Raw genomic sequence first — 27,971 nt, forward strand, 5'->3', positions numbered from 1 at the left:
TGGCAAACGTTAGAGAATGAAGAAATTAAGATAAAAGAAAATCTTCGTATTTCTGAAGCTAAGCATGACGGTGCATGTCTGTAATCTGGGCTCTCAGGAGACTGAGGCAGAAAGTTGGCTGAGAGTTTGAGGCCATCTGAGCTATCCAGTGAGTCCAAGGCCGGCCTGAATGACACAGTGAGACTACAAAGTGAGGCCCTGCCTCAGAACAAACAATAAAAAGCTTCGCATTTCTTATTCCTATCTGAAGCCAACAGATAACTGTTCATTCAAAATAATAATATCAAAGTATAGAGCAATACAGACAGTGAAATGAACAGCAGCAAAGTTACAAACGACAAGAGGGAGGAACCGAGAACCCTGTCACAAGTTACCTGTGCTACCTGCTAAACTAAAGCACACTAGTGATATTTAAACACAGATTTTGATAACGTTGTAAATGTGCCTTGCAAACTCCGAGGCAAGTATTTAAAAAGATTTTTTAATATGACTAGTAGTCTAAGAATGGAGAGAAAACAAAGCCCATATAAAATACACAATTCAGTTAGGGAAAGCAAAAAGGAGAAAAATAGTTTTTAAAAAAAGAAGCAAAGCACAGTGCAATAAATACAAAAGTTACAAATATAGCTCAAACGCATCAATAACCACGCTAGACCTGGTCTAAGTATATCAATACAGAGCACTTGCCTAGCACGCAGGAGGCCCTTAGTTCAACCCCTGGTACTAAAGAAACAACAAAAACGTACAGTACTTTAAAGACTGCCCACGAGCTAAGCATGGAGCCACACAACTGTAATGCTAGCAGCATGAAAGCGAGGCAGGGAGACTGCGACAGGTTCAAGGCCAGCAAGAGCTACACAACAAGACCCTGCCCCCCCACAAAAGACCGGACAGACAAGGATAAAAACTATTTAAAATTTTACTTTCTACAAGAAGCTCATTTTAATATAAAGACATTGGTAGATTAAAAATAAAAGGATGGAGAAAGATACACCACTGTAACATGAATGTTAAAAAAAAAACTTGAAATAGCTATGTCAAAATTGTAGAGAAAAACTTCTAAGCAAAGGAAATAGATTTTTAAAAATGCATTATATTATGACAAATTCTCCAAAGTAACAAATCTTAATGTATATGCTGTTACCAACAAAGCATCAAAACATTAGTCAAAAAGTGTTAGAACTGCAAGGAGAAATGGATGAATCTACTGCTCCCGTTGGAGATTTCAGTGTAACTGTATTAGTAATCAACAGGTCCAACAAGCAGAAAATCAGTAGGGCCATGGGTGAACTAAGGAACACCGTCGGTCAACCGCATCTAGTTGACATGGCTATGGTACCTCACCTAAGCGCACAAAGAACACTCATCAAGACAGACCAAATTCTGTACCATTACACACACCGGAAAGAATTAAAAGAATAGAAATCATACTACATATGTTCTCAGATCACAATGGAATGAACTACAGAGCAACTGCAGAAAAACATGAAAAATCCAAAGTTTTCTGGCTGAGAAGCACTGCACTTCTATGTAACACATAGTTCAAAGTCTCAACAGTTTTTAAAAATATCCTAAACTACATGAAAACACAAGTTATCAAAACATTTGGAGTATGTCAAAACCAGTAATTAGAGCAAAATTTATTCTACTGAATGTATGTGTTAAAAGAAGGATCTAAACTCAATAATGAAGAAAATTGTTAAAACAAGAGTAATATAAGCCTACAGCAAACAGCAATAAAAAAATAATAGTAAAAACTAAGACAAGGGCAAAGAGACGTAGCTAAGTAGTGGACCATTTGTCTACTGTGCACAAGGTCCTGGGTTCAATCCCTGGCACCCGGGATGGGAAAAAGTGCTAAAAACAGAAATCAATGAAATTGGAAACAATAATCAGTACAGAAAACTCAATGAGAACAAATGAAGATTCTCTGAAAATAACAAAACTAATGAATTTCTAGCTACATTCCATGATGTATTCCACAGTTTATCTTTTGGTTTTTTAAAAAATGAGTTACTCTTCATTTTCCACTAAAATACAAAATACTTCACCTGTTTTCTCTTTTTCTTAATCTTTCTGCAATTTACTGGCATAACTCCCAGGACATGTATGCTACAGAATTTTATATATAAAAAGATATAAGATCATAAACATCTCTTTTTAAAAGACTAGAAAACAAGAAACTTTTATAGCTAAAAATAAAAGACTCCATAATTTTTAGGAGAATCAAACAAATTAACCCAGGTCCCTATGTTTTTTCCCCCATTTTCTTTTAAAATGAATTATTCAATACAGAAACATTAGAATAGACCAAGGTAACAAATAATAAGAGCAAGAAGCTGAAACTACTGTCAAAACCACCAAAAACAGCTATGTTGCCATCATCATCCAAAAGTTATCAGCACATCAAAACAAACCTGCTTAGAGTTCCTCAGAGTTTCATTTTAAGAACTAGTATTCTGGCAATATAAGACAGGAAAATGTGGGACTGTGAAATTACATATATCTATGTTCAAATTTCAACTCCATTTTTATTAGGCAGGTTATACAAGCTACCTCATCTATGACAGAACTCAGGTGATTGGCTGACAAGTACCAGAAATACAACTGCAACCAGATTATGCAGAAATGAGGAATTATGAAAATACTCGAGTGCCTCCTGGAGCTCATTCTCAGAATCATGGACAAGGGGAGTTGAATAAAGTCAGGACTCCACATCTGCTTTTCTTCCTCCTCATGGTAGCCGACCCTGCCTGTCTAGTTCATATACCAAGAACCAGCCCACTGAGAAAGAAATTCAGTTTCGTATCTTATAGCTTCAGCGACTTGCAAGAAAACAAATCTATTTAACCTTCAGGCATCTAGAAGGCAGGAAAAAACTGAGTGACCTGGGTTGGTGCAAATGTACACACCAATAAAAAAGAAACATGCATGAAATTGTGATTGGTCTCCCTGACTCCTTTCAAGTCAGAATGATCATTATAAAACAGCAGTCCCCAATCTTTTTGGCAGTAGGAGTCAATTTCACGAGGAACAGTTTTTCCATGGGATGGTCCAGGAGTTGAGTTACATAAGGAGTCGGCAATATAGATCCATCTCTTTCTAAGCTCACAATAGATTCTTGCTCCTATGAGAACCTAATGCCCTGCAGATTCAGCAGGAGGTGGGCTGAGAAAGTACACCATGCATGGGGAGCGGCCACACAGATGAAGTTTCACACCACCACCCACCTCTTCCATAACCTGCTGTGTGTCTGAGTACAGTTCTTAAAATCAAACTCTGAGGAACTCTAAGCAGGTTCCTGGCTCCAACAGGTTAAGGACCAGAATCAGAGAGGACCTTGTTATAAAAGACAGATTTGATTCAGTCACTGACCTGATTTAAACTCTTCGTGGGCTTGTTCCATAGAATTAAAATCCATAATCCTTGTAGAACGGAGTTTTACGTGAGTCCTGTGAGGTCTGGTTCCTGTTCACCTCTACAGTTTCTATCAAGTCACAATCCCTCCTACTCATTAAGCTTTATCTGTTCTGGCTTTTAGTTCTTCCAACTAGCAAGCTGTTTCCCACTTCAAACTGTTTCACCTGCATACTTTGCATCTGTTTCTTTTTCTATCTGGTTTTCACTAATCTGGCCTCTAAGAGCTTTCTCTGACTTCCAACATGAATTAGGTCTCTTCATCTCTTCTTACACAGCATTCACAGTATCTGACTACAAATGGGTATATTTGTTCAGTATCTGTCTCTCTTAGTACACTGCAAAAACCAAGAGAATAGAGACCTATCTTTTAGCGCCTACTTGGCCCTCAATCAATGCATGAATGAATAACTGGCTTAGCATGGTGCAGGTTAAATGAGGGAAGGGTAGCATGCAGGCATAATTACTATTATCAAGATGTTAAAAGACTGCTCCAATAATAACTTATTAGGGAAAAGTGAGAGAAAACAGTATCCAGAGAACCTAGGTATCAGCTGGGCAGAATAAACAATGTGTTTAACTCAGTTAACCTCCTTCTTTCATGAAATCCTCATAAGGCTATCAATTAAGTAAAATAAATTTAGTAATATGATAAAGTGATTTGTACATTTAGCAAGTACGCAATGTTCCTTTCCTCTTAGGAGACCATCTTATACATTATTTTTTATTATCACTGATCTCAAAATGTGAACTTAAAAACCTATGAAATACTCCTGCATACGTATGTGTGTGTATATGATAAATGAAGCAGCGTCTTATGACTTTTTTGCAGCATCCTGATCTTTCCACCCTCCCAAGAGAATGATTCACCTATTCTGCAGTAACTGCCACCACCCAAAATCCATTTAGCTTGAGCAAAACAGCACTAGGGAAAGAAAAACGAAGCAAAGCAAAGCAAAACAAACCAAACAACAAAACTGTCTCTGTCCTTCCAACATTCATAAACTTGCTTTTCTTATCTGCCTCCTACCCCATGCACAAGTCCTTAGAGCATGAATGCTTCATTCCAATTCTTGATTATGCTGTCAATTTGTTTTTGAGAAAAAAGAAGAGAAAAGGAGAAGAAGAAGAAAGGAAATAGAGAAAGAGGAGGAAGGTGAAGAAAACGAGAGACTCTGAAGAGGCTGGGAGAGAGACTAGAGAAGGGAAAGGGACGCGAGCGGGGAGGGAAGGCAGGGAAATTACACATTGTTCTTAAAACACTGCAACAACAAAAAACAAACAAACAAAACGGCAAATCCTTGTTTCCAAGAATACACATGTGAAAAAAAGAGTAAGTATGTTCTTTTCAGAGGGAGATCCAAAAAGGAGAAATTCCCTGATAGGCGCGTATAAGCAGCAATAGAAAAAGAAAACACTCAAGAAACACTGGAGTTACACTGATACTTTCATTGCCTTAGAAATTTTATTTGTAGGTAAAAGGAGCATCAGAAGGCTTGCACTTTAACTTTCTTGCTCAACAATTGAGGAACCGAGACCGAGAGTCAGTCCTACTGAAGACCAGCTGCTCTCCGTCCCTAACTTCTCTCTCTGGATGCTGGAAGGCTGAATTGCTCAGTGAACTGAGGAGTATCTTCCTCTTCAAGTCCAGTGGATAAAAGTGGACAAGCTCCTAATAATGTTATCAGACTAACAAAATAAAAGGATGGTCATTTAGTATCATAAGTATCTTAATATATTCATATTAGTCATTATTTTATAATTATTATTACTAGCACAATTCTACAATTCAAGTACATTATGGGCTAAACAGCCTTCAGTGGGCTGTCTGTAAATCTAGCGATAAACATATTATTTCTGAGAAAATACATTCCAAGCTTCAAACCATTTTACAAATTTTAAATGCTATAACTACCAAGTCACAAAGACTCAAAATTATAAGCTGAATGTGATAAACTAAAAACACAAGGCTCTTGACCTTATAAAAATTTCTAATTCAGAGATTTGTTTTTAAAATTAGATATTCATATATAGCACAAAATATGATGTATCTTTTTATTAATATTTCACTGGAAAGCAGTTCCTACAGAGAAAACAATTGTACGTTTTTGTGAAGTTAGCTGTAAGGATAAGAACATATTCCACGTAGGTCACTAACACAGATTACTTAGTATCTAGCACTGGTTCAAAAAAGGGGAATCAAATAGGTTATTACAGGTGATGACAGCAGACTTCAAAGGACCTCCAAATACACTTTTCTCTTTTTTCTCCAGATAAACTATGTTTCCTTAGTTAACATTTGATAAATCTACCTCTTAAACTTTTCACTTGAAGGATTAATTCAATGGACATTCCTTATTCATCTTATTTGTTCAATGAAGAAAACTGATTCCTTGCTATTTGCTGAACACTATGTTAGCAACTTTGGATTTATGATCATAATCCTCTGAGTTTAGGAAAAATTATGAGTTCCCTCCCTTTATTCAAATAATAATGATAGCTAAATTAAAGAAAACATTAAAAACATTATTAAATGTAACCATGTGAATTCTCAAAAAACCCTCTGCAGTAGAATTTTAAAGACACTTACGATTCCCATCATTTATATGATGTTATTACACAAGGTAACCAAAAGCGCTGCTTGGGTAAAAGTTCTAATATAATCATTCAATAGTTTTTGCTATGCAAATTGATTGTTAGTCCTCCCATAAGGAAACCAAAAGCTACTATTGTGATAAAAAATAAAGCACTTGAAAAAAGTATCTTACAATGTCCCTAAAATTAAGCAAAATGTACAATTAATTTCTCTTGTATGAGAACTCCGCATTATAATTAAAGAGCAAAAGAAAAGATAATGGGAGTAGGGAAATGGATTTTAAATGGGAAGAGGATCGAGAGAAGGGAGGTTATGAGAAAGGGAACTAAGATGTGTTATGCATATGTACCAACTCCACACAAGGAATGTAAACACGATGTACACGAAACATACAAATAAAAAAAGCTTTAAAATATAATGTGCATTATACAGTATTAATATGTTGCTATATAGTTAAATCTTAATAATGAGCAAAGTAGCTCCATGTCATACCTCACAAATGATGCCAATTTTGCATCAGAATATTTGTTAATGCAAACAGCTTTAACATTTTCTGGATATCCTACTTTTCACAAATTTACTGTTAATATTATTAACAAGTTAGATCACTTTTACCAGTACTAATTATACTTTTAACTATATTGGTACTCATGGTAATTACTAAGTCTAAAAACGCTTGATAGGCGAAAAATTCTTCAAAACCCTATCTGTTCAAAGCAAAAGTCAGTGTAAATGAACCACTATAACATGGCAAAGAAAAACCTAAAAATATTTTTTCATTGAATTACTTCTATCGTTCATCAGCAAAAATATTTAAATTCTCTTTACAAACACCATGAAAACATTTTTACTAAATTTATACATACTGCCTTATGGACTAGTGAGCATTACCTCCATTTATACAGTAAAAAAACCACGGCACAAAGGTGTCCATTTTGTAAATTGCAAGGTCATCTCCTAATCAAACGACTGATCCAACACTGTCAACTTACATGTATACTACTTCCAAGTGCCATCAGTTAGTACACCTTAAACCTGCTTCTGCAATGTCTATATGCAATTCTGTTTTAATCAAAAGGGTCAACTCAACAAAAAAACAAGGAAAGATGGAAAGGGATGATCACAAAAAGTAAACATAAAGCATTTTTGGTATTAAATTATTTATTTTTAAAAAATGATTTAATTATTAACGTAAAAGTCAAGTAACCAACTACCGTTTCCTATGTTTTCAAAAAAATACTTCATCCTTTAGGTAGATCATGCAAAACTGGAACCGACTCATCCTTGCAGACAGAAAAACTTTAAAAAGGCGATGACAAATACTTATATATATGACACTAAAGAAGACTGAATTTAAAAATTCAGGTAAATTAGGGAATGACCAAGAGGGCAGTTAAAAACCCCACCTTAAACATAAATATACTTCCTTTCAACTGAAGGCTATGTTAGAAAGCAAGTATTCTGCTGTTGGAAAATACAAAACTTTTTAATTCAACTATAAATTATTTTATATCAAATATTTTATTCAAATAGTAAACGTAAGAAAGCATACTTTAACAGAAACTTTCAGCATAAAACATATACTGTTCCTCAGAGTTCAAACTGAGATTCCATTTGTGCCATCAACAATTTAAAAAATGAAAGTTACCTACCATACAAATTAAACGGTATTAATTTGAATAACTGATAAATCGATGACTTCAACTACTTAACAGAAATCTGATCTGCCTAATATGTTCATCTAAAACCAAAAATAAAAAAATTAAAATACAACGCAAGGTACATCCTAGATTTTAACAACAACAACAAAAAAGGCTAGTTAGAACGAGTGCTATTAAGTACTTAGTCTACCTGGGGACTGGTTAATTAATTAATCGGTACAGGACAGATCGAAACATTTGGGTAGGATGTGCCTTCTTTTCATCATTATTCTACTTCATGATCCGCAAGTGCGAGAAGGTGTCAGAGTATCGAAGCTAGGGGGCACGCTGTAGCAAGGGGAGAAGAAAAATGAGAAAGGTGCAATGGATGCTGCATAGTTGAATAATTATCTGGGTGGCACAATGGGCGGGCGAGTCCTGCCGACACCAGAGCTGAGTGAGCGGCTCCCCAATTCCGCCCGAAACACCGCTCCATTAATCAGCATCTGAAGCAACCGGACGCCCTCCCTACCTCTTCAAACGAAAGCATTAATATATCGAAGGATGCCCGCACTCGCTTTACCGTTATGTCTTGCAAAAGGACCCACGGCGCAATCACGCGAAGGCAGGAGCTTGCTCTGAGCCGCCGCAGACGGAGCGGGCCAGGCTTCTCCGCCACCCCCGCCAGCGGACCCCGCGCGAGGAGCACCCGAGCGGTGGCGGGGGCGGCGGCCTCCAGCCCGCAGGTGAGACCCGCAGTTCCTCGGCCCGGCGCAGCTCCGGTCCCTGCAGCCAAAGCCCGGCGGCCGCCGTCTCGCTCAGCACCAGCACCCAGGCCGGGTGGGCGGCGGAGAACCCGGAATGGGGGCGGGGGAGGCGCGCCCATGCATCCCCGCAACCTCTGCGCACCGGAGACCCACGCGCGCCTCTCCGCTCCGCGGGCGAGGAAGAGTTCGTTGCCCGGGACCCCCGCCCCGGGAAGAGATTCCCGAGAGTCGCGCGCTCACCGTGAAACCGTGGGGGGCTCTAGCCTTACCCCTTTTTCATGCTTCGGCGGCGGCCGCCGGTCCGCTCAGCTCCGGGACCCACCTAGAGTCCTCAGGGGCATCGGGCTCCGGTGGAACCCGTCCCAGGCAGCGGATGAAGCTGCGGGACGACGGGGATGCCGCCTGAGGCGCCCGCCGGCCGCCGGACCCACCGAGCGCCTGAGGTGCGAGCGAACAACACCGCGAGCCGCCTCTGCCCTCCGCCCGCCCCCTCCTCGCGCGCGACGCTCCACGACCGGGCGCCGGGACCCGCGCCAGCAGCAGGGGGAGCCGCGGCCCTCTCCCCACCTAGGCTCCCATCCTTTCCCCCGGGAGCTACCCCGGGCTCGTCACAGGTCCTCGAACCGAAGATTCTCACTTTCTGCTTCAGCCCTCAGGGACCGACCAGGTGTGCCCGCGGTGGGAAACGCAACCTCCGCCCACTCACCCATCCAAAGGAGTGAAGCTCGCTCTTCCCCCTTTCCTGAGGCTCTGTGGTATTACCCAATCCTCAGTTTGGGGGAGGGGGACGGGGAGAACGGTGCCTGGCTAGGGAATGAGGGGAGATGATAGCCAATTGAAGGAACCATCCATTCAGGGGCGGGGTCGGAGGGAAGCCCGCCCTCTCTTCCCCGCCCCCTCGTTCCAAACTACACTTCCCACAGGGCCTGTTTCCACTTCCTGCCGCACTGCACGCCGGGAGTCAGATAGTCTCCGCCTTTAAGGTAGTTCAGAACTCAGAGGCTTGCATTTAACCAGCTAGGTCCTGAAAGTTACACGCTATTACAAGTCCCTCTGGTGCCCTAGGTAAAGTTTCCGAACCCCCAGTTCGGGTGTAGTTATTATAATATTAGTCAATTTATTTCTTCAGAGTGTTAAAAATGATTTATTAGGAAAGAAGGAGAAGAATCTCTCCCGTGGCACTCTGTCAGGACCTGGGAGCCTGGGCTCCTTCCGCCAGGGCCTGGTTTCTTCCGCCGATCCTTTGCCATCATGTCGGCTGCAATTGCGGCTCTGGCCGCTTCCTATGGATCAGGTTCAGGGTCCGAATCGGACTCGGACAGTGAGGGCAGTCGATGTCCGCTGCCAGCTGCCGACTCCCTCATGCATCTGACTAAGTCGCCTTCGAGCAAGCCTTCTCTGGCAGTGGCGGTGGACTCTGCCCCGGAGGTGGCAGTTAAGGTAAGTTTTTGGCTGCCGATGCTTGCGGAAACCGGCTTCTGCTGCAAGACCACCGGCTGCCTGTTAGATCCTGGCTTATATCTTAGGTTTAGAGATACTCCGCTAACGCTTAGCTCTTGTCTACTTCCCATCTCATCTTCCTTAAGAGAAGCCGAGAATGAAGTTAAAGACAGCCCTCCTCTGTTTGCCTCTGTCCATCAGAAAATAATTGGTCGAAGGGACATAAATTCTTGGATTGGGCCAGGGCTGGAATGAAGCAGTATAATTTCAGAACATGAATAAAACTAGGTAAGGATTTTCCAGCTAGAGTTGAAGTGAGCAGTAGCTCAACTTTGTTTTGACTTTGAAGAACTCTACGTTCTAATCCGCACGCCACAACTCGTGTGAACTTGGACAGTTTACGCAACCTCCTGTTTCCCCATTTGCACAATGGAGGTTTTTGTTTTGCTTTTGTTTTGTTTTAGGGTCTTCCCATGTAGCCCAGCTCACGGCCGTCCTCCTGCCTCAGCCTCCGAGTGCTGGGATTAAAAGCGTATGCCTTTACAATGGAGACTAATTTTTAAAACACCATACGAGGGGATTATTGTGACGGTTAAGTGAAATAATTTAGTTAGCTATTGCAGTTTATATATACTAATGCAGTGAAAACAAAGTACTGGATTTAAAATACAGCCTATGGGATCCTGAAGCAGGAATATACAAAGGGAAAGATTGAGTTATATTGTTGATTTGACAGATATTTATTAAATAAATGTTCTTTGCCAGGAACCATTCTAAGGTGTCAAGCCACAGAGGCCAGCAAGCCAGACATTTTTGTCATCATGGGAGAAGTAGTTAATTTCATGTGACCAAACAAAGTAGTTACAGATTGGATTGGGTACTATTAAGGAACAAGTAAAGTGCCATGATAGAGACTAAGGAAGGAGTGTGACTCAAGGGAGTATCCTCGGGAAAGGTCTCGGATGAATGAGAACCTATCCCATTGGAAGCTGGGCGAGAGTTCCTAGGCATAGGTAATACCTGAAAAATAAGAAAGCTTAGTGTCTTCGAAGAACTGAAGAAGGGTTGTTGTGTCTAGAGCCAGGTCAGAGCACCCACCGGTTTGTAGTAGAACTGTGTAATCAGTTAGCTCAAAGTATGTACAAAAATCTTAACGTATGATGTCCCCAAGTGTAGCGCTGTGACTTAAGGCTATTTACAGGTTTTTAGTGAGCCATTTACAAATTTTTATTTTTTATTAATGGACATCTCTCATTCAAGAATGCTTGTAATTGTATCTTAACTGCAAAACTCCGCAGTTTCTCTTCAGCAACCTCCTAAGTCTGTATTTCTCTCATAGATCTTTGGATCACTTCACTTCCATTTTTTTCCTTCTCCCAATGCAGTATGGCCCAAGCCTCTTGGGAAACCTCTACTAACGAAGTTCTCACGAAGAAAGCCTGATGTCCCAGGCTTTCCATTTACCAGGTTCAGCCATCTGTCTTAAGTCTTTGCATCAAGTGACACTGTTGAAGGGTTCCTCTCTCTCAAAATGTTCTGTTCTTTTGATATGCATGGGCTGTCCTCAGCCTTCTGGTCCCCCATTCTGCACTCTCCTTCAGTACTGGTGTTTCCCAGGCCTGCCCTGAGTGCTTTTTGCATTGCACAGAATCTCCTGTATCTTCAGAGTCTCAGGTGGCCACTGTGAAGTGTTTGGCACAGGCTTAAATCAAGACTCCAAGGTTCACACTACCTTAAGCACTTACCTACATGGTGGCCTTGGATAAGTCACTTAATGTACTCTCGGCCAATTTGGCCTCAGCTTTGAACTTTCTCAGAGGTTTAACACTGCTTTGTATCTTCTAGAGTTATAAAAATTGTCATAAAACATGTGAAGCAATTTTAGTATTGTTATGTATACAATAAACAAATTAAATGTCAGCTATCATTATTTCCAATTGTAAACTCCTTGCTAACTTAAGTCCCAATAACCATCTCTCCCTGGATGGCTCTTGGATATGTCCAATCCGATGTGGTGAAAGATTAACAGTTTGTCTCTCTCTCTTTCTGTTTTACCGTTTTGAATGAATGACCTCCCAAGCTGCCCATTTGTGCAAGCCAAGAACAGAATGGTCATCCTTCTGGCTTCTTCCCGAGCCCTAAAGCTGATCATTCAGCTGGCTGTAAAGTTTCTGCCTCGTAGTTTCCCCCAGATCAATCCCTTCTCCGTGTACTCATCAACACAGTCTTCATAGTTCCCTAGTCTGTCCCACGAATTACTCTTGACTTTCCTTTCTCTCCCAGTGTGTGAATTTGGGTGGAGTGTCCTCTGTCTGCAGTGTTCATCGAATGTCTCTTTCCTGTTCAGCTGCTTTCCTTGGTGCAGGTTCTCATCATCTCTGAGACGAATGTATAGCTTTCTAACCGTTTTTTCTGCTTCCTTTGTTTTGTTTCCCAGTTCCGTACCCCATTCTTTTCTCTACAGAACACCGAGAATGTTCTTTCTAAATTCTGATTTCACAGGTTGCTTCCCTTCCCCAAGACACCATACTGCCTATCAGAGAATCTCGAAGTTCCTTATGTAGTATGGGACACCTGCCAAATTATTTTTTTTCCCCTCAAGATTTTGCACATGCTAGTGTTTCGCCTGGAAATCCCTCACCTTCTGACTCCCAGACTCTTAGCCTTCATCTTCAGGGTGCATTTCCTTCCGTGTCCATCAGCAGTTGCATCCCATATTATTTTAGTCCCACTTTGCTCTTATGTTGGAACTCCAATTATTTTTACATATTTCTGTTTGCAAATGTGTAACAGTAACTATGGTCTGGTAAAAATTTTATCTTAATACAGTGTTGTCAGGTTTTGCACCTAAGAAATTACTGCTTTAGCACCTGGTTGGTGATACGTACTCACAATCCTAGCGCTTGGGAGCCTGAGGGAGGAGGATCATTATGAGTTTGAGGCCAACCTGGACTATGTAGTGAGTTTAAGGCTGGCCTACAGTACATAGCTAGACCTTGTCTCCAAAATAAAACAGCACAAAAAGAAATTGCCACTTGAGAAATGGGATGAACCCTTTTTTCTTTTGGTTTCAGGGGTTGCTTATTAACTGTCCTTTAAACTTATAAAAACACACACACCTGACTTAAATTCTGTCTCTAAGTTTGAAGCATAGTTATTTATATTTGTCAGCTTTTGAATTTAAATCACTTTTCCTCTACATCTGTTAAGGGCCAAACTCAAAGATACCGTTATCTGAATTTCTATTCTTTCATCTCATGTATCTTAAGTTTCTATTGTAGAAATGTTTCTATTACTTGCAACTAATTTCCAGATTCTGAGAAGAAAGAAAATCTATGCCATAAATTGATAAGTACTTTCTAATAGTGATTAATTAATGATCTGCTTTACAGTTTACATTGTGATTTCATGTCTGTTTTCTTATTTATGTACAGGACAACATGAAAAGAACTAGCAAAGAAATGTTTAGTATTGTTCTCAGATAACTTTGAATCATGAAATGATAAACTATTTAAACTTATTTAACACATACAGTCTCCTTTAGTTACTGCACTTGAATTTTTATGGCTAATTTTTTTCTTTTTTGGTACTCGAACTTGAACTCAAGACCTCACACTTGCCAGACAGACGCTGCGCCACTGTGTTAAATCCCCAGCCCTTTTGTGACTAATTAAAACTAAGTAGAAATCATTTATAATTCTTTGGTAATCCCAATTGCATGCCTAATTGTTAGGGAACTCCTCAGGGGTATTAAATCAAAGTTGTGGCTTTGTCCAAGTTGTTCTAATTAAATGTAAAATTAGCAACCTTTTATTTTCTGGAAAGTTGTTAGGTCTGTACTTTTATTAACAGCCAGAGATTGGTGTCTATTTATATTATGTATTAGTCACTGTTGTTGCTTATTTAAAGGATTTTTTAATTGTATTTATATTTAAAAGTCGATATCTCATAATTAATACTGCCATTCAAAATAATTCAGATTTACAGTATTTTAAATACTCTTGATTGAAAGGATCTGATAATCCACATGGTAAAGTGTTTCTAGCAACTGTGCCCTATAAAACCCATCAGGAGGAGGCTGGGGATTTAGCTCAGCGGCAAAAAGTACCTGCCTTGCAAGCAGGCAGTCGTGAGTTCGATCCCTGGTACCGATAAAAAGGAAAAAGACAAAAAAAAAAAACCCATCAGGAGGTGTGCTTCCATCTACATCTCTTATTCTATCCAATTTTGTCACTAGAAGTTGAATAATACGGGGAAAAAACACTTGGTTTAGTTTTTATGCAATGTAAGCTATTTGTAACTTTTTCATTTTACAGTAACGGGTTCAATTTTGAGCTCAAGGCAGAAGACTGTCTCTGATCAGTGAAGATTCTTGTATGCATTGTAGGCTGACAGGCAGTTGTCAACCTTTCAGTGTTTGCACCTCCTTCCTTGGTAGGAGTCTCACTGTGAAGAACATGCCTGCTTTACCCCGTCTGCACAAGGTGAAAACCCGGATTCTCTTGTTCCAAGCTCCTTTCATCTCAGTCTCAGACTGTAACAGGCTCAGCCAAACAGATGCAGTCACCCAAACTTTCTATTCTATAGCTAGTCCAAAAAGAAGTAAAGGAAAGAGGATCTTAAATGGCAGTGATGGCCAGCATTTTCTGTTTCCTTAAGTCAGTGTTTTGATAGCCAGTATTTAGTGTCTGTGGTAGCCTTTTAGTAATGATGTGCAGTAATAGTAAATTGTGTCCCAGCTGGATTAGTCAGTGATATGATTGATTTTGAATTGTCTCATCTGTATACTTGTCCGGTATTTCTGTCTTTTTCTCAAAGCTGAATCTCTATCCTTCATAGCAATTCTAAGAAAAAGTCATAAGGATTCAATTCTATTTAATCAACCTGTATAGATTTGTGTTGTTTGCAACTAAAAACCTTGACTGATACAGCTAGTCACTACGCCAATGAGTTTTATGGTTTGTTTCAAGTTAGACCTCTAATACTGTTCTTGTTTAATAATGTGTAGATAGCACCCTTTATTTATTTATTTGTAATTGTCTGCCCCACTAGAATATACACTCCACAAAGACAGTTATTTTTGTCCATTGTGGGTCTAGAATAGTACTGGACACAGTTGGCTCACAGTATTGACTGAGTCAGTAAATGAATCTGAAGTGCTTTATGAAGGTGCCTATTTCTTGAATACAAAGAAAATACAAAGATCAGTTTTGACTCCAATCACGCCCTACATCTCCAAATACCTGTATTTCCTCTCAGAGACAGACCTCTTTTCAGAAGCAAACCTTCCAATTCTTTATGCGGTAGTACCCTTTCACTTTCTCCAGGATAACCAGACCTTCATTTCTCTTCCTTCTCATGTGTTTCTCCCGTTCCCTTCTTTCCTTTTGTACTGTGATTGCATTATTGACTTAGTGTCTTCCTAAGGATAAAGAAAAACAGTTTTCTACTTAATTTTTCTGTGATTTGCCTTTTCTTCTACTTAATTTAACAAATATTTGTTGAACATGTGCTAAATGCCCTGCATTCTAATAGGCAATAAAAATATGAAATGTAAATAAAAGCCATGTGTAACAAATACTATATGACCAGTACTGTCAGGAACACACTACTTAGGAGTGTCAACAAAAGAGCAGATTTCCTGCCGCAGGAGGAGATGGATCAGGAAGATGGTATATTATGAGATAACAAAGTAGAGGCCTGTGATTGAAGTCAGAAACATTGCGAGCAGCACTGAAAACATAATGCTTGCAGTTTTTTACAAGGCAGCCATCAGTGTAATATGGCAAGCTAAAGTGTGGATAAAGCAAACAAGTCAAGGGGAAAGTATACTGGGCATGCAAGATACGATGAAGCCTGTTATGGATTAAAAACTGCCCTGGTGGTCACCGTAACGTCTGCTGAATTGAATCAGCGTGGTGCTGAGTGTAGATGGCCCACCTAAGGAAGGTTACCAGCATAAAAAAGAGATGTGGAGAGGAAGAGCGTAGCATTGTGGGTTCTCCAAATTGTTGCTGCTGTTTGGTTCTTGGGGAGGAGTTTGTCATGGCTAGTTTCCCCAATAAGAGTTTGGCCATTATCATCGGAGGAGCTCTGGACCTGTCGTTGAACGTGGCTGTGGTTCACTTTGGGGGAGCTCTGGTCCTTACTTTGAGCATCACTTCCTGACTCCAGAGGGGAAGACTGTGCTGTTTCATCTCCAGGAGTTGTCATGCTGGCTTCCTCATACGTACTCAACTGTTTTCATCTTTGGAGGAGCCCAGGACCTCACTGAGGATGGCTTTTCGGGGAAGCCCTGGTTATTTTGAGTGTTGCTTCTTGGCTCCAGTGTAGAACCCTCAGCCTACTGGCACAGATCCTTCACCTCACTGAGATAGACCTTTTAGCTTCCACCCCTGACCTTTGAGCTTTTCCAGTGCAGATCCATAGAACAGACTTGCATAAGTCGTTGTAGGCTCTAGGCCTCCAGTTGGACTTGCGGGAGGCATTGTCGTGAGCTCGAGGTCTTGAGCCGGACTCAGCAGGACATTGCTGTGGGCTCCAGGCCTGCAGCTGGATTTTCTAGGTCTTTAGTGTTGTGGACAGATATCGTGCACTTTCTCATATTTAACTCTGGGTGACTATCATATAAATTCCGTGTCCTATATGTAATTGTTTCCTCGCCACCCCTGACTACTACAAAGCCATGGGCTAGGACAGTGGCAGTTTTGTGTGGAAGAATGGTAGGTGGAAGACTGCTGGGAAAGTATTCTCGGGGAGAGTAAGAGTCAGTACCTAGTGTGTTAGTACAGGTGCGCCATGGAGTGGGGTGTCTTCTGTAGCACAGTGTTTGATGTTGTGATACCCATATATAATGAAATTCAGAGGGTACTTGGATATGAGGATCCAGAGGCCAGGCATAGGGTCAAGGCCGGAAAAAAAAATTGCAAGTCGTAATTGAAGTTATAATAATAAAAAGATAACTTTGAAACTAGAGGCAAAGTTAAAGGAAGTCATATCAGATGGACTCTATCTAACAAGTTAAAAAATAGCTCGCTTTGGTAAAAGAGTTGTTGTAAGATCTTGAAGAGTAGTAAGGTTTTGGTACAGTAACTGTGACTCTGTTATTATTTTCTTCTGGGCTTTCTTGGCCGGTATCTTTGCTTCTTCTGTAGTGTTGCTCTTGACTTTGTGAAATCCCATCTGCTTTGCAAAATTTGCAATGTTGCTTTACAGTGCCTTTGCATCCTGCTGATGGATGTGTCCTACCATCAGCCAGCAGCCAACAAAATAAAGATGACAGTAAGATTGGAGTAGTCTTAAGGATTGATTGTATATTGGTGCCTAGCAAAAGCTTACATTTTAGTGGAAGGAGATAGATAACAAACAAATATATGTGTCAGGTGATAGTAAATATAGTGAAGAAAAGTAAAGCATTGTGAGAGGAAAGCAGAATACATGAGCAGAGACTTAAAAGCGGAGAGAACAACCTTGTGGATATTTAAGGGAAGAATATTGCAAAAACACAAAAGAGTAAGAACAGCGTTCGTGAGGAGGATTGTGCTTTAGCCTCTTCTGAGAATGGCAGATGTACCACTGAGCACAGGTGTAGCCCTGGATGAAGACAGGCTGCTAGCGGCTGGGGCAGATCACGAAGGATAAATTCTTAACCAGTTACATTCAAGTCCGTCATTGTATGACAGCAATTTCATAAGCCCAACACTACTAAAATAGAATTTATACATGATATGTAATTTTCTTAAAGTTTTCCAAACATTCATAACTTGAATGCCCTAACTAAAAGGAAAGCAGTTATAATTAATGTGTTTGTAATATGCAGTTTCTCGATCAGGATAATACGGAAAGAAGAAAAGGCCCTGCAAATTGCTTTAGGAAAATGCACCTACTTCCAGAGAACAACTGTACTGTGCCTTGGAAACCTTTGTTAGGCCTGTACTTTGAGTGGTGAAGCTAATGGGGTTAGTGCAAAGAAGTAGCATAATCTGCAACATAATCTTGAGAAAATCGCACTGTGAAGTGAGACGGGGGGGGGGGGCAAAAAGCAGTCAGGCTAGTGAAAAAGCTATTAAAGTAATGTAGATATAAGAAGCTATGAGAAGAGATTGAATTTTGGATGTATGTGAAAAGATGGGACATAGAATATGAAGACAAAATAATCGAGGGTAACTCCAGAGATTCTCAGCTGATTAACTGTAAGAATATAAATTGCTGTTAATTTAGATTCATTGGCACAGAGACCACTAGGAGTAATCTGAGATGTCTGTTGGACATCCTGGAAGAAAAGTTATGTGCAAGTCCCTTGATTCAAGGAGGAAGTCCACGCTGCAGACAGTAATTTGGAAATGGATGCGTTTGTAAATGGTGATGTTACAGAAAATAGTCTGCCAATGATTCTTCAGTGAAGATGAGACTTTTCTGTGCATTATCCTGGGGACTGAATTTAAGAAGACTGAAGCATTGACATGGATCATCAAACTTTAGGTTTAGCAGATTCAAGTCCTGTCACTTCCTTTTGTGTCCTGTGCAGTATCCAACAGTGTGCCATCTGGTTACACACCTGAATAGGTTTACTAAATAAAAAGGAGTACCTATGTCGAATTTGGAACTAGAGGATCAGTCTTTCGAGTTAATTGAAGAGTTAAACCATGTTTTGTAAGGCTTTATATAGTATTATATAGAATTCTTAAATTTTTAATAGTATCTTGAAAAGAAAACAATTTTTATACATTAAATACTGCCTATACATTATTTATACACACTACTTTTATTAATCTTTATTAGAATTAATCATATGGTACAAATAATCATACAGTTGGTATTTTATAAAGCTGGCACAGCTTCTGAATTCTTTTGCTTTCTCTTTAGGAAGACTTGGAGACTGGCGTTCACCTTGACCCTGCTGTCAAGGAAGTTCAGTATAATCCTACCTATGAGACTATGTTTGCTCCCGAGGTACGTAAGCTTTTCAAAGTTCTTTCTTTGCTAAAGTATTTGAAATTATGTAGGTAGGTCAACAGTCGTTGAGCTTTTAAAAGTTTTCTCATGTAAGTATATTTAAGCTTTCAGAAAATACATCTTCCCAGTCTCCCAGAACTTAACTAGTGTGTTTTATGAGAATATTTTAAAAATATACTAACTGCTTATCGATACACATTCAAATGTCTAGTAATATGGAACTGTCTTCAGAAAAATGAAATTTGAAAATAATCTGATTCTTAGATGTAAACTTGTTTGATACCTTCCTCTCAGCATTAACAGAATATTATAATTGTAAAGAAAAAAATTTTATTAGCATCAATACAAAATATATTATGAAACATTTAATAACAAATACTAACACGGTATTTAATGTTATACATACATAGTACTTGAAAATAGTCAATGCTCTGAGTGTAATAAAGTACAGTATCCTTTTTTCTTGGTAATAGATGTGATAGAAGAAATTTTTAAATGGGGTAGGAAGCAGAAACTATTTCTACTGGCATTTAAGGTATATTTTTGAGTTGAATGTGGTAGCACAAATCTGTAAAGCCAGCACCCTGCAAACCAAGACAGGAGGATCCTGAGAGTTCAAGCCTGTGCTACACTACACAGGAAAGACCTTTGAATATTGTTCATTTGGGAAAGTTTGTAGAAAACTTACATTTCGAGGTATTACATTTGGAAACTACTTGATTCATGAAAAAAGAGACGAAGGGTAATCATAGAGCTGAGCGTGGTGCCGCAGCCCAGCAATCCCAGCAGTCGGGAAGCTGGGGTAGGAGGATTGTGAGTTCGAGGCCAGACTGAACTACATAGCAAGACCCTGTCTTAAAAAAAGGAGAAAAGATAATTATAGACCAAAAATAAATAAAAGCAGGATCTTTAAGGAGCACATTAGTGATCCATGTGAGGAGCTATATCTTTCTGTATTTTGTTGAGAAATGAGGTCTTTTTCAGTATTTTTCATTTTGTAGGACATAGTAATTATCCTTTTTATGATATATCAGAACCTTAGAGCTATGCCTTATACTTGTCCTGCCTAGGTTTCAGTAGTCACTTAAGAGTTGGCCCTTAGGGGCTGGGAATTCAGCTCAGAGGTATGAGCACCTGCCTGGTCAGTGCGAGGTCATGAGTTCAATCCCTGGTACCAAAAAAAAAAAAAAGAGTTGGCCCTTAAACTGTGCAGCATAGCCTTAGCAGAGCTACTGAATTCAGAAGATAGGAAGATTTTAAATTCTGTAGTATAACATTCTTTGATAGCAACTTACTTTCCATAAAATCTATTCTTTTGTTGTTGTTGTTGTTACCTGGGATTGAACCCACAACCTCACGCTCGCCAGGCAGGTGCTTATACCACTGAGCTAAATCCCCAACCCCCCATGAAATCTGTTCTTAAATTTTGAAAGTTTCTATGTAACTAGAATACTACTGTTATAACTTTTACAACTCTCAAGAAAAATTCAAAAGTTAAAATTTTTGTGGTGATATTGATGAGGCAGTAGGACTGCCATTCTCTATAGTCAGTCTTTTAGTATTCTATTGTTCTTTTTCTCCTGTTAATGAGCCTCACCTTATATGCACAAAGTTTGTGTTAGGAACAGTTTCATAGTTACTAACAATTTTAAAAAGGAGTGATGAGATGTAAAAGAGAAGCAAGATTATAATTTTCCTGGTTGCCAGATGAATCAGTTATCTGTGATATAATACATTATAAACTGTGTTTTATAACTAGAATCTGAATCACCTGGCAAAAATCTGAAAAGCAACTTTCATGAGCAGTTTGGCTAGATTATAAATTCAAGTTACTGTGTTTTGAGGATCCACTATTAAAAACAAGATATAACCCCTCTCTTGAAGGTAGTGTTTGTCAGAAAGGATATGCTAAGATAAGAGACTAGACTATTTCTTATGATGCCTCTACGGTAATATTCAAGTTTATGGAAAGTTTCTATATGAAATTGTAAAGAGAAGCAGAAGTCATCTGAAAGAAGTAGCAGTATTTGAAATGGGTTGACAATCCAGATGAAGAACGTGAGATTTAGAGTTAGACAACTTCCATAATAGCTCTCATGTGATCTTGGATATTGTTAGTTTTCTCAAATGTAAAAATAAAAAAATTCTACTTTACTGAGTTTTAAGGATAAATGAGATAGTGCGTGTTGTATTAGGAGACTGTGGCACACAGTAGGTAGTTTGTATTGTTGATATTAGTGACTGAGTAGGCTTTTATGAAGACAGATTATAGGCAGAAAGGAACAGCTCTGGGGAAATCATAGGAAGCCTGAAGAACAGGGTGCCTCCGTCCTGACAGAGGTGAATCAGGAGATGAGACCAGAGGGTGCTCTGTACGCCCAGGCAGTTTGGGAACCAAGGTGAAGAGTTTAGTCTTGTAGATTTCTGAAGTTCTTCCAGTGGTGCAAGCAAACTGAATTTCCAGTAAGGGTTTGCAGGAAAGAAGAGAGCCCAGGTAGTCTAGTAAGTTAAAACTGTTGTTTATTACTGTATGCCAGGTACCATGTGGAGGCGTTAACATGGCTTTTCTTCTCACTACAACCCTTTGAAATAGATACTTTTATCCCTAATTTATATTGAGGAAACCAACTCTCACAGTTATACTGCCCACAGTGATGTTTTGAGAGTTTGGAGTCATCTCTATCGCTCAAAGACCAGTTTCAAGACCACTGTGGAATTTGCAGAGCGCACACTTACACCTTTGACTTTGCTAGTTCTACAAATTAGCTTATTTTGTAAAATATTGTTCCCTTTTCCAACCAAGGACTTCCAAAGCATCTACCTGTTTTACTCAGATGAGTTTTCTCAAATTATAGATAGAACTAGAAGACATAACAACCCTTTACTCTGGTGGTTTTCATTTCACTCAATTCTTTTCAAATTTACATGGAGAAAAGTGTGCTTATTAGTGTTTCTAAATTCATATGAAGCCCTTAGGTCTTGGGAAATATTCCGAATTCCTTAAACTAATAGTACTTTTAGAGTAAAAATGTAAAATTTAAGTGAAAAATATTTGTTACTGTTAAAAATTGAACTAGTAGGATTACTACAAATATGAATGCTAGAATGAACTTCAAAAGTCCTACAAAATAAAGCATTTATTTTATAAACTGAGGCCCAAAGTTATAGAATCAGCACTACTGACATTTTCTTACACGAGTAATATTTAAACTTTCCTTATGTCTTGCAAGATTATTCGAGTAATAAAATTGAATTTGGAAGATGTTTGCCTTATTTGTAGAAAATAATTCAGTTAGTAGATTCTTCTGACCTTAAATTTATATATAAATTTTTCAGCATTGATGGCTACTATAAATATTAATGAAAATTTTAACTAAAATCTATAATTTGACTTTTTCCTTAAGTGAACCTATGGTTATAGTTTCATATAGTACACTTGCACTAGTATATATTTTATTACTTCCTATCATATACTGCTAAGATAGTGATTCTCAAGTATTTTGTCCAGTGAAAACTTTTGAGAACCGTATCCTTATAATACCACATCTTTTGATGTTATCTACCAGCATCTTTTTTTTGGCTTTTTTCTTTTTACCGGTACCAGGGATCGAACTCACAACTGCCTGCTTGCAAGGCAGACGCTTATGCCGCTGAGCTAAATCCTCAGCCCGATCTGCCAGCATCTTAACAAATTAAAAATGGCTGGGGATTTAGCTCAGTGGCGTAAGCAAGCGCGAGGTCATGAGTTCAATCCCCGGTACCACAAAAAATAAAAACAAATTAAAAATGGATTTCTCTTAACTCTGAGTAAATCCCTACTTCATGCAGTTGAAAACTGTGAGGATGCTTAACTCTCTTGGTGTGTAATGTGTACATCTTTTGTTTTGTAATGAACTGAATCAGTATGTTTTTCTTACTTGTTTAAATTGACAGATAACTGCACATGTTAATAACTGTGTGAAATCTTTGAAACGCGTGTACATTGTAGAATGAATAAGTCAAGCTAATTCACGTACAGAACTTCATAGTCAGCATACCTATAGTCAGAATACTTGAGACCTTTTAGCAATTTTCAAGCAGTCAGTACATTGTTGTTACCTGTAGTCACTGTATTTGCACAATAAATTTTTGAACTTGTCTCTAGCAGAAATTGTGTGCTGTGACCCAGTTTGCCTGTCACCCTTCCATACTGCCACTCTTGCCAGCCATCTTTCTGTTTTCTGCTTCTTGAACCTTTTTCCGTTGCAGATAGAAGTGAAGGCACACAGTGTTTTCCTGTGCCTGACTGACACACTGTGCTCAAGGTTTGTCTTTGTTATCACGGATGATAGGATTTGAGGCTGAGGAAGGGAAGAGAGACAGAGAAAGAGACATTTTCTTTAGCCATTCATCTGTTAGGAACGATGAGTTTAGATTGAGTCCGTATCTTGGCTGCTGTAAATAATTACACAATGAGTATGAGAGTACAGATACCTCTTTGACATACTGCTATCATTTCTTTTGGATCTACTTCTAGAAATAGAATTTCTAGGTATGATTGTTCTGCTTTCAATTTTTTGAAGACCCTCCATGCAGTGTTGCCCAGTGTCTGAACTACATTCCTGCCAACAATACACAAGGGCTCCCTTTCACCACGTCTTTGCCAACACTTGATACTCTTTATTCTTTTTACTTGTGATTATTCTAACAGGTGTAAGATGATAATCTCATTTTGATGCTGCACATTTTTACATATTCTATTGCTGGATTTTCTTTTGCGGAAATTTCTATTCAGATCCTTTGCCTATTTTTAGTCAGTTTATTTGTTTGTTTCATGCTATTAAATTGTTTGAATTCCTTATATATTTTGGATATCAATCCCTAATCAGATAGATAGTTTACAAATATTTTCTCCCTTACATATATGTATTTTATATAGGGACATTACTGTTGTAATTGACTATAGTTTACTTCAAAATCATTTTAGCTAAAACCTTTAACATACCTTAAATATGTTATCTAAACATACCTTAAATATATTATAAATATGTATTTATGAATGTATAGTCATATATAGATGTTATATACTCATATCTATTATTATAAAACACTTAGACTCAAATTAACTCAAACTTAGCTACTAAAACTTGAAAAGAAATATTTGGAAATCAGTTTCGTGTATCATTTATATACTTTGTTTTGTTCTTCAGCCCCCAACACTAACACAGTTGCATGGTCACAGAGATCAGGACATTTTTTGAGTATTTGGGAAGATCTGAGTCCCAAATTGGTCACACCTCTCTCTGTTGTCATAAATGTCTTTGAAATTAGGCCCAATAACTGCCAGTAGCAATGCAGGTAAGATGAGCCTGAAATGGATGGACCCTTCTCCCACCTAGCATTCTGTAGCATTAGAAGGTTTCTTTTTGTTGTCTCAGCTCAAATATAAGTAAAACATAAGCACATTTAAATTTTAAGATTGCTTTAGGTATCTCACTAAGCGTAAAATACACTTAGGTTTAATATATGGATCTATATTTGTATAGAAAGTGCAGTCTTTAACACTGAGAATTTTTTCTTTTTAAATGCATGATATGTACAGCCTGTTGAGGAATTATTCCATTTTTAGGAAATGTTAATAATAAAATAAGACTATGGGGATCATAGTCTCCTTTCAAAATGGACAATTACCTGTAAACACAGAGATTGGAAATATATTGGAAGTATATATAACTGGGAATAACAATAAGAGCACTGTAGATTTTAATTTTTTTGTTATGGAGTTTATTGGTACCATTTAGATAACACATAATGAGCATATTTGCCACTACCCAGTGTAGCTCCTGAGGTTCCTGGGCTTAAGGACCGGAGAGGATGAGAAAAATTTTAAAAAGACAAAGCTGGGGGCGGTGGAGCCCTTCCCCTGAGGGGAGGAAAGGAACTGCTCACCCTGGAGCACCTTGACTTATACACTGGGCAGGGTGATGTGAGTCTCAGCGCCTCGGCCAGCAGCCCCTTGCCTGGCAGGCCTGGGGCCCTGCCTTCTTGGTGCTGGGCCACCTTGTTTACATGGCTTGTTTTGGTCTCTTTTTTCTGGGCTTGCTTGCTTTAGTCACACACATGTGATCAACCTCCAGCTTCCATGGCTCCCTACACTTATTTACTAAAGGGAATTTGTACCTGTATATGATATATCTTAGTACCTTTTTTCCCCCACTAACTCCCCCTCTCCTTTACTTACTAAGCTTTGTTTCCATTTTTTTTATTTTGTTGTGTGTGCTGAGGATCGAACTCATGACCTTGCACGTACTTGGTAGGCAGGCGCTTGTGCCGCTGAGCGAACCTCCTGGACCCCATTTTTTCCTTCTTTTCTCATTTTCTTTTCCCTTCCTTCCTATCGTCCTGCCTCCACCCTACTTCCCCTTTCCTTTTGAACAATTTCTTCCTATTTCATAGTATCTATTATTCATTTTGGTTCTTATTTATACTTTTAGTTTCTCATAGCGAGACAACACAATATTTACAAGAGTGTCTGATACCAAGTATTGCTTCCAGGAATGACTTGAGGAGTCTTGCTTCCCTTTCAATTTCATTAAAGAGTTTGAGGAATAATAATGGCATTAAATCTTCTATAAATTTGTTGTAGAATTCATCAGGACCTGGACTTTCTTTGTTGTTAGTAAATTTTTAATTTCATTGACTCATATTGGGTTATTTCGAATTTTTATATCCTCTTGAGTCAACTCTGGTAATTCATATGTATCTAGGAATCTGTCCATTTCTTCTGTGTTTTCCATTGTATTAAAATTCTCAAAATATATTGATGATCTTCTGAATTTCCAGTGAATCTGTTAGGATTTCACCCTTTCGTTCCTAATTCCATGAATTTGAGTCTTTTCTTCCCTTTTTCTGATACAGTTAGCTAAGAGTTTATCAATTTTATTTAATCTTCAAAGAATCAACTCTTCAGGGCCTCTTTTTATTGTTTTCTTAGTCTCAAATGCATTGATTTCTGCTCTTTAATTTTGTACAAACTTTGGGATGCACTTTTCTATAAGTTTGAGGTTCAGCATTAGGTTCTTTATTTGCACTCATTCTGTTTTTCTGATACAGGCATTCACCACTATGAATTTCTCTCTTAGGATTACCTTCTACATGTTCCAGTGTGTTGGATCAGCATTATTTAATTGTAGATATATATCATTTAAGTACTTCTCCAGTTTCATCTGTGACCCATTGGTTGTTCCATAGATTATTTAGTTTCCATGTGTTTATGTAGTTTTTGTGGTTTCTTTTGCCATTGATTTCAAGTTTCATTGCACTATGGTCCAGTAATATTCATGGGATAATTGTAATCCCTTTGCATTTACTTAAGCATGTTGCGTGGACTGGTAGATAGTCTGTTGGAGAATATCCATGTGCTGAGAAGGGTGTGTACTCTGAAGTTGTGGGTTAGAACACTGTAGACATCTACCAAGTCAATTTAGTTACAGGTTTGGTTCAGTTTTGATATTTCTTTGTTGATTTTTTTTGTCTGATTCCTCTATTTGTGACAGTCTCCCATTACAGTTGTGTTAATGTCTATTTGATTTTTGATGTCCATTAATACTTGTTTTATATAGTTGGGTGCATCTGATTTGGTGCTTATATATTTATGACTGTTATCTTTTCATCTTGGAGTTTCCCTTAGCAAGTATGTAGTGACCTTCAAGCCTTGCCTCTAAAATGTTGAAGGATATTTTAGAAAGAAAGAAATAAGACTGTAATCCCAAAAATGCCAATAGAAAGTATCTACCAGGCAAGACAGCCAGTTAAAGAGAGGAGAAAGACAGAGAACCAACAACAGGAAAATAAAATGACAAGAATAAGTCAGTACACATCAACTGTCAATGCAAATGGTCTGAATTCTTCAGTCAGAAGAAACTGGCTGGCTGGGTGGAGTGGCAGAGTTCCTGCCTTCCATGTGCAAGGTCCTGGGTTCAATCCCCAGCACCACAAAAACAGAGAGACAGAATGACCGAATGGATCAAGAAACAAGAGCTACAGTATGCTGATACGTGAAACACATTCAACTCAAAAAGAAATTCACAGGCTGAAATCAAAGGATAAAAAACAATATTTCATGTTTCAGAACCCCAGAAAAAAACAGGATAGCGATCCTATTTGCAGACAAGGTGAACTTAAAGCTAAAACTGATTAAAAAAAAAAAAAAAGCATACTGATTAAGGAAAGATAAATAATTTGTATTTGTGGCTCTATAAATATATAATATGAAAGATGGTTTATTGACTAGAGATGTACTAATGTCAAAATATTTCATCAGGAGAGTGGGACTCCCCAGGTTCAGATAACAAATACTTTTTTACATTCACTGTATCCAAAGTGGGACTCATTTTTAATTACATTTAAAAACAAAAAAAAAACTTGGATTTTCCAAATATTTTTATAATGGCATTAAATTAACACTTTAATAATAATAATAATGTGTTTTGGTAGTTTTTAACCCATTTATTTTTACAAGAAGTTGGAAGCTGTGATTGTTATGATATTGTGAGTTCTAGTTCAGCTTTACCAATTAAAATGTTGGCTGTCGGTATAAGGCATCGTCTTTGCCTTTGTACTTCATTTGTGGCTTGAGAAGAATATATCTAAACTTAGCAGGATGTTTAAACAAATCAAATATTTGGAAAATCATTCTGGAAATTCAGAGCATTATAAACAGATGAGATCTGGCGCGTTCAGGGTGTATGGCCGTAGACAAGAGCATTATAAACAAATAAATAATAATGGCCTCCCACAATATGACTATTCAAAGTAGGAAAATTTTATTTACATCTGTGATGTTCTTTTCTAGGGATTTTTTTTCAAGTATGTAATTTTTTTGTCTATTTTTCTAGCCTGTTTCCCTGCTGGGATTCTGATTGATCTTTCCTTCATTAATACTCTCTCTATGCCAGGCACTGTGGTGTAAATATAGATTTTGTGTCTTCCCTTTAAGGAACTTATAATCTAGTGCAGGAGAATCATTTTTTTTTAATTATTGCACTATACTGTGTAAAATTAGTATGTTCCTAAATAGGTTAATAGCCCTTGATTTAGAATTGAAAATACATTATGTAATAGTTTCATTGATTCTGGCTTTTATATATTCAACTTATGCTTTTCTTTATGTTTTTC

General features: G+C 38.4%; 2 protein-coding genes across 7 annotated transcripts in view; one reads left to right on the top strand and one right to left on the bottom strand.

Moving 5' to 3' along the window:
* Positions 1-9,271, bottom strand: part of Wasf1 (WASP family member 1) — a 79,770-nt gene extending 70,499 nt beyond the window's left edge. For 2 of the 6 annotated variants that reach the window (XM_063254002.1, XM_063254001.1), the window contains exon 1: positions 8,690-8,829. The gene's annotated coding sequence lies outside the window, so the exon portion shown is untranslated. Of the gene's footprint in view, positions 1-8,236; positions 8,378-8,660; positions 8,830-8,987 lie in introns of those variants that run through there. The other 4 variants (XM_003466045.5, XM_005002025.4, XM_023563464.2 and 1 more) reach the window with 4 other exon arrangements.
* A 235-nt stretch (positions 9,272-9,506) lies between these two features.
* Positions 9,507-27,971, top strand: part of Cdc40 (cell division cycle 40) — a 42,696-nt gene continuing 24,231 nt past the window's right edge. The window contains exons 1-2 of the mRNA XM_003466046.5: positions 9,507-9,860; positions 18,726-18,812. Of these exons, the coding sequence (XP_003466094.1) occupies positions 9,672-9,860; positions 18,726-18,812 (276 nt within the window). The 5' untranslated portion in view covers positions 9,507-9,671. The remainder of the gene's footprint in view (positions 9,861-18,725; positions 18,813-27,971) is intronic.

This window comes from Cavia porcellus, unplaced genomic scaffold (assembly GCF_034190915.1).
Source record: "Cavia porcellus strain 051 isolate PalLab524CR breed Dunkin Hartley unplaced genomic scaffold, mCavPor4.1 scaffold_7, whole genome shotgun sequence".
Classification (NCBI taxonomy): domain Eukaryota; kingdom Metazoa; phylum Chordata; class Mammalia; order Rodentia; family Caviidae; genus Cavia; species Cavia porcellus.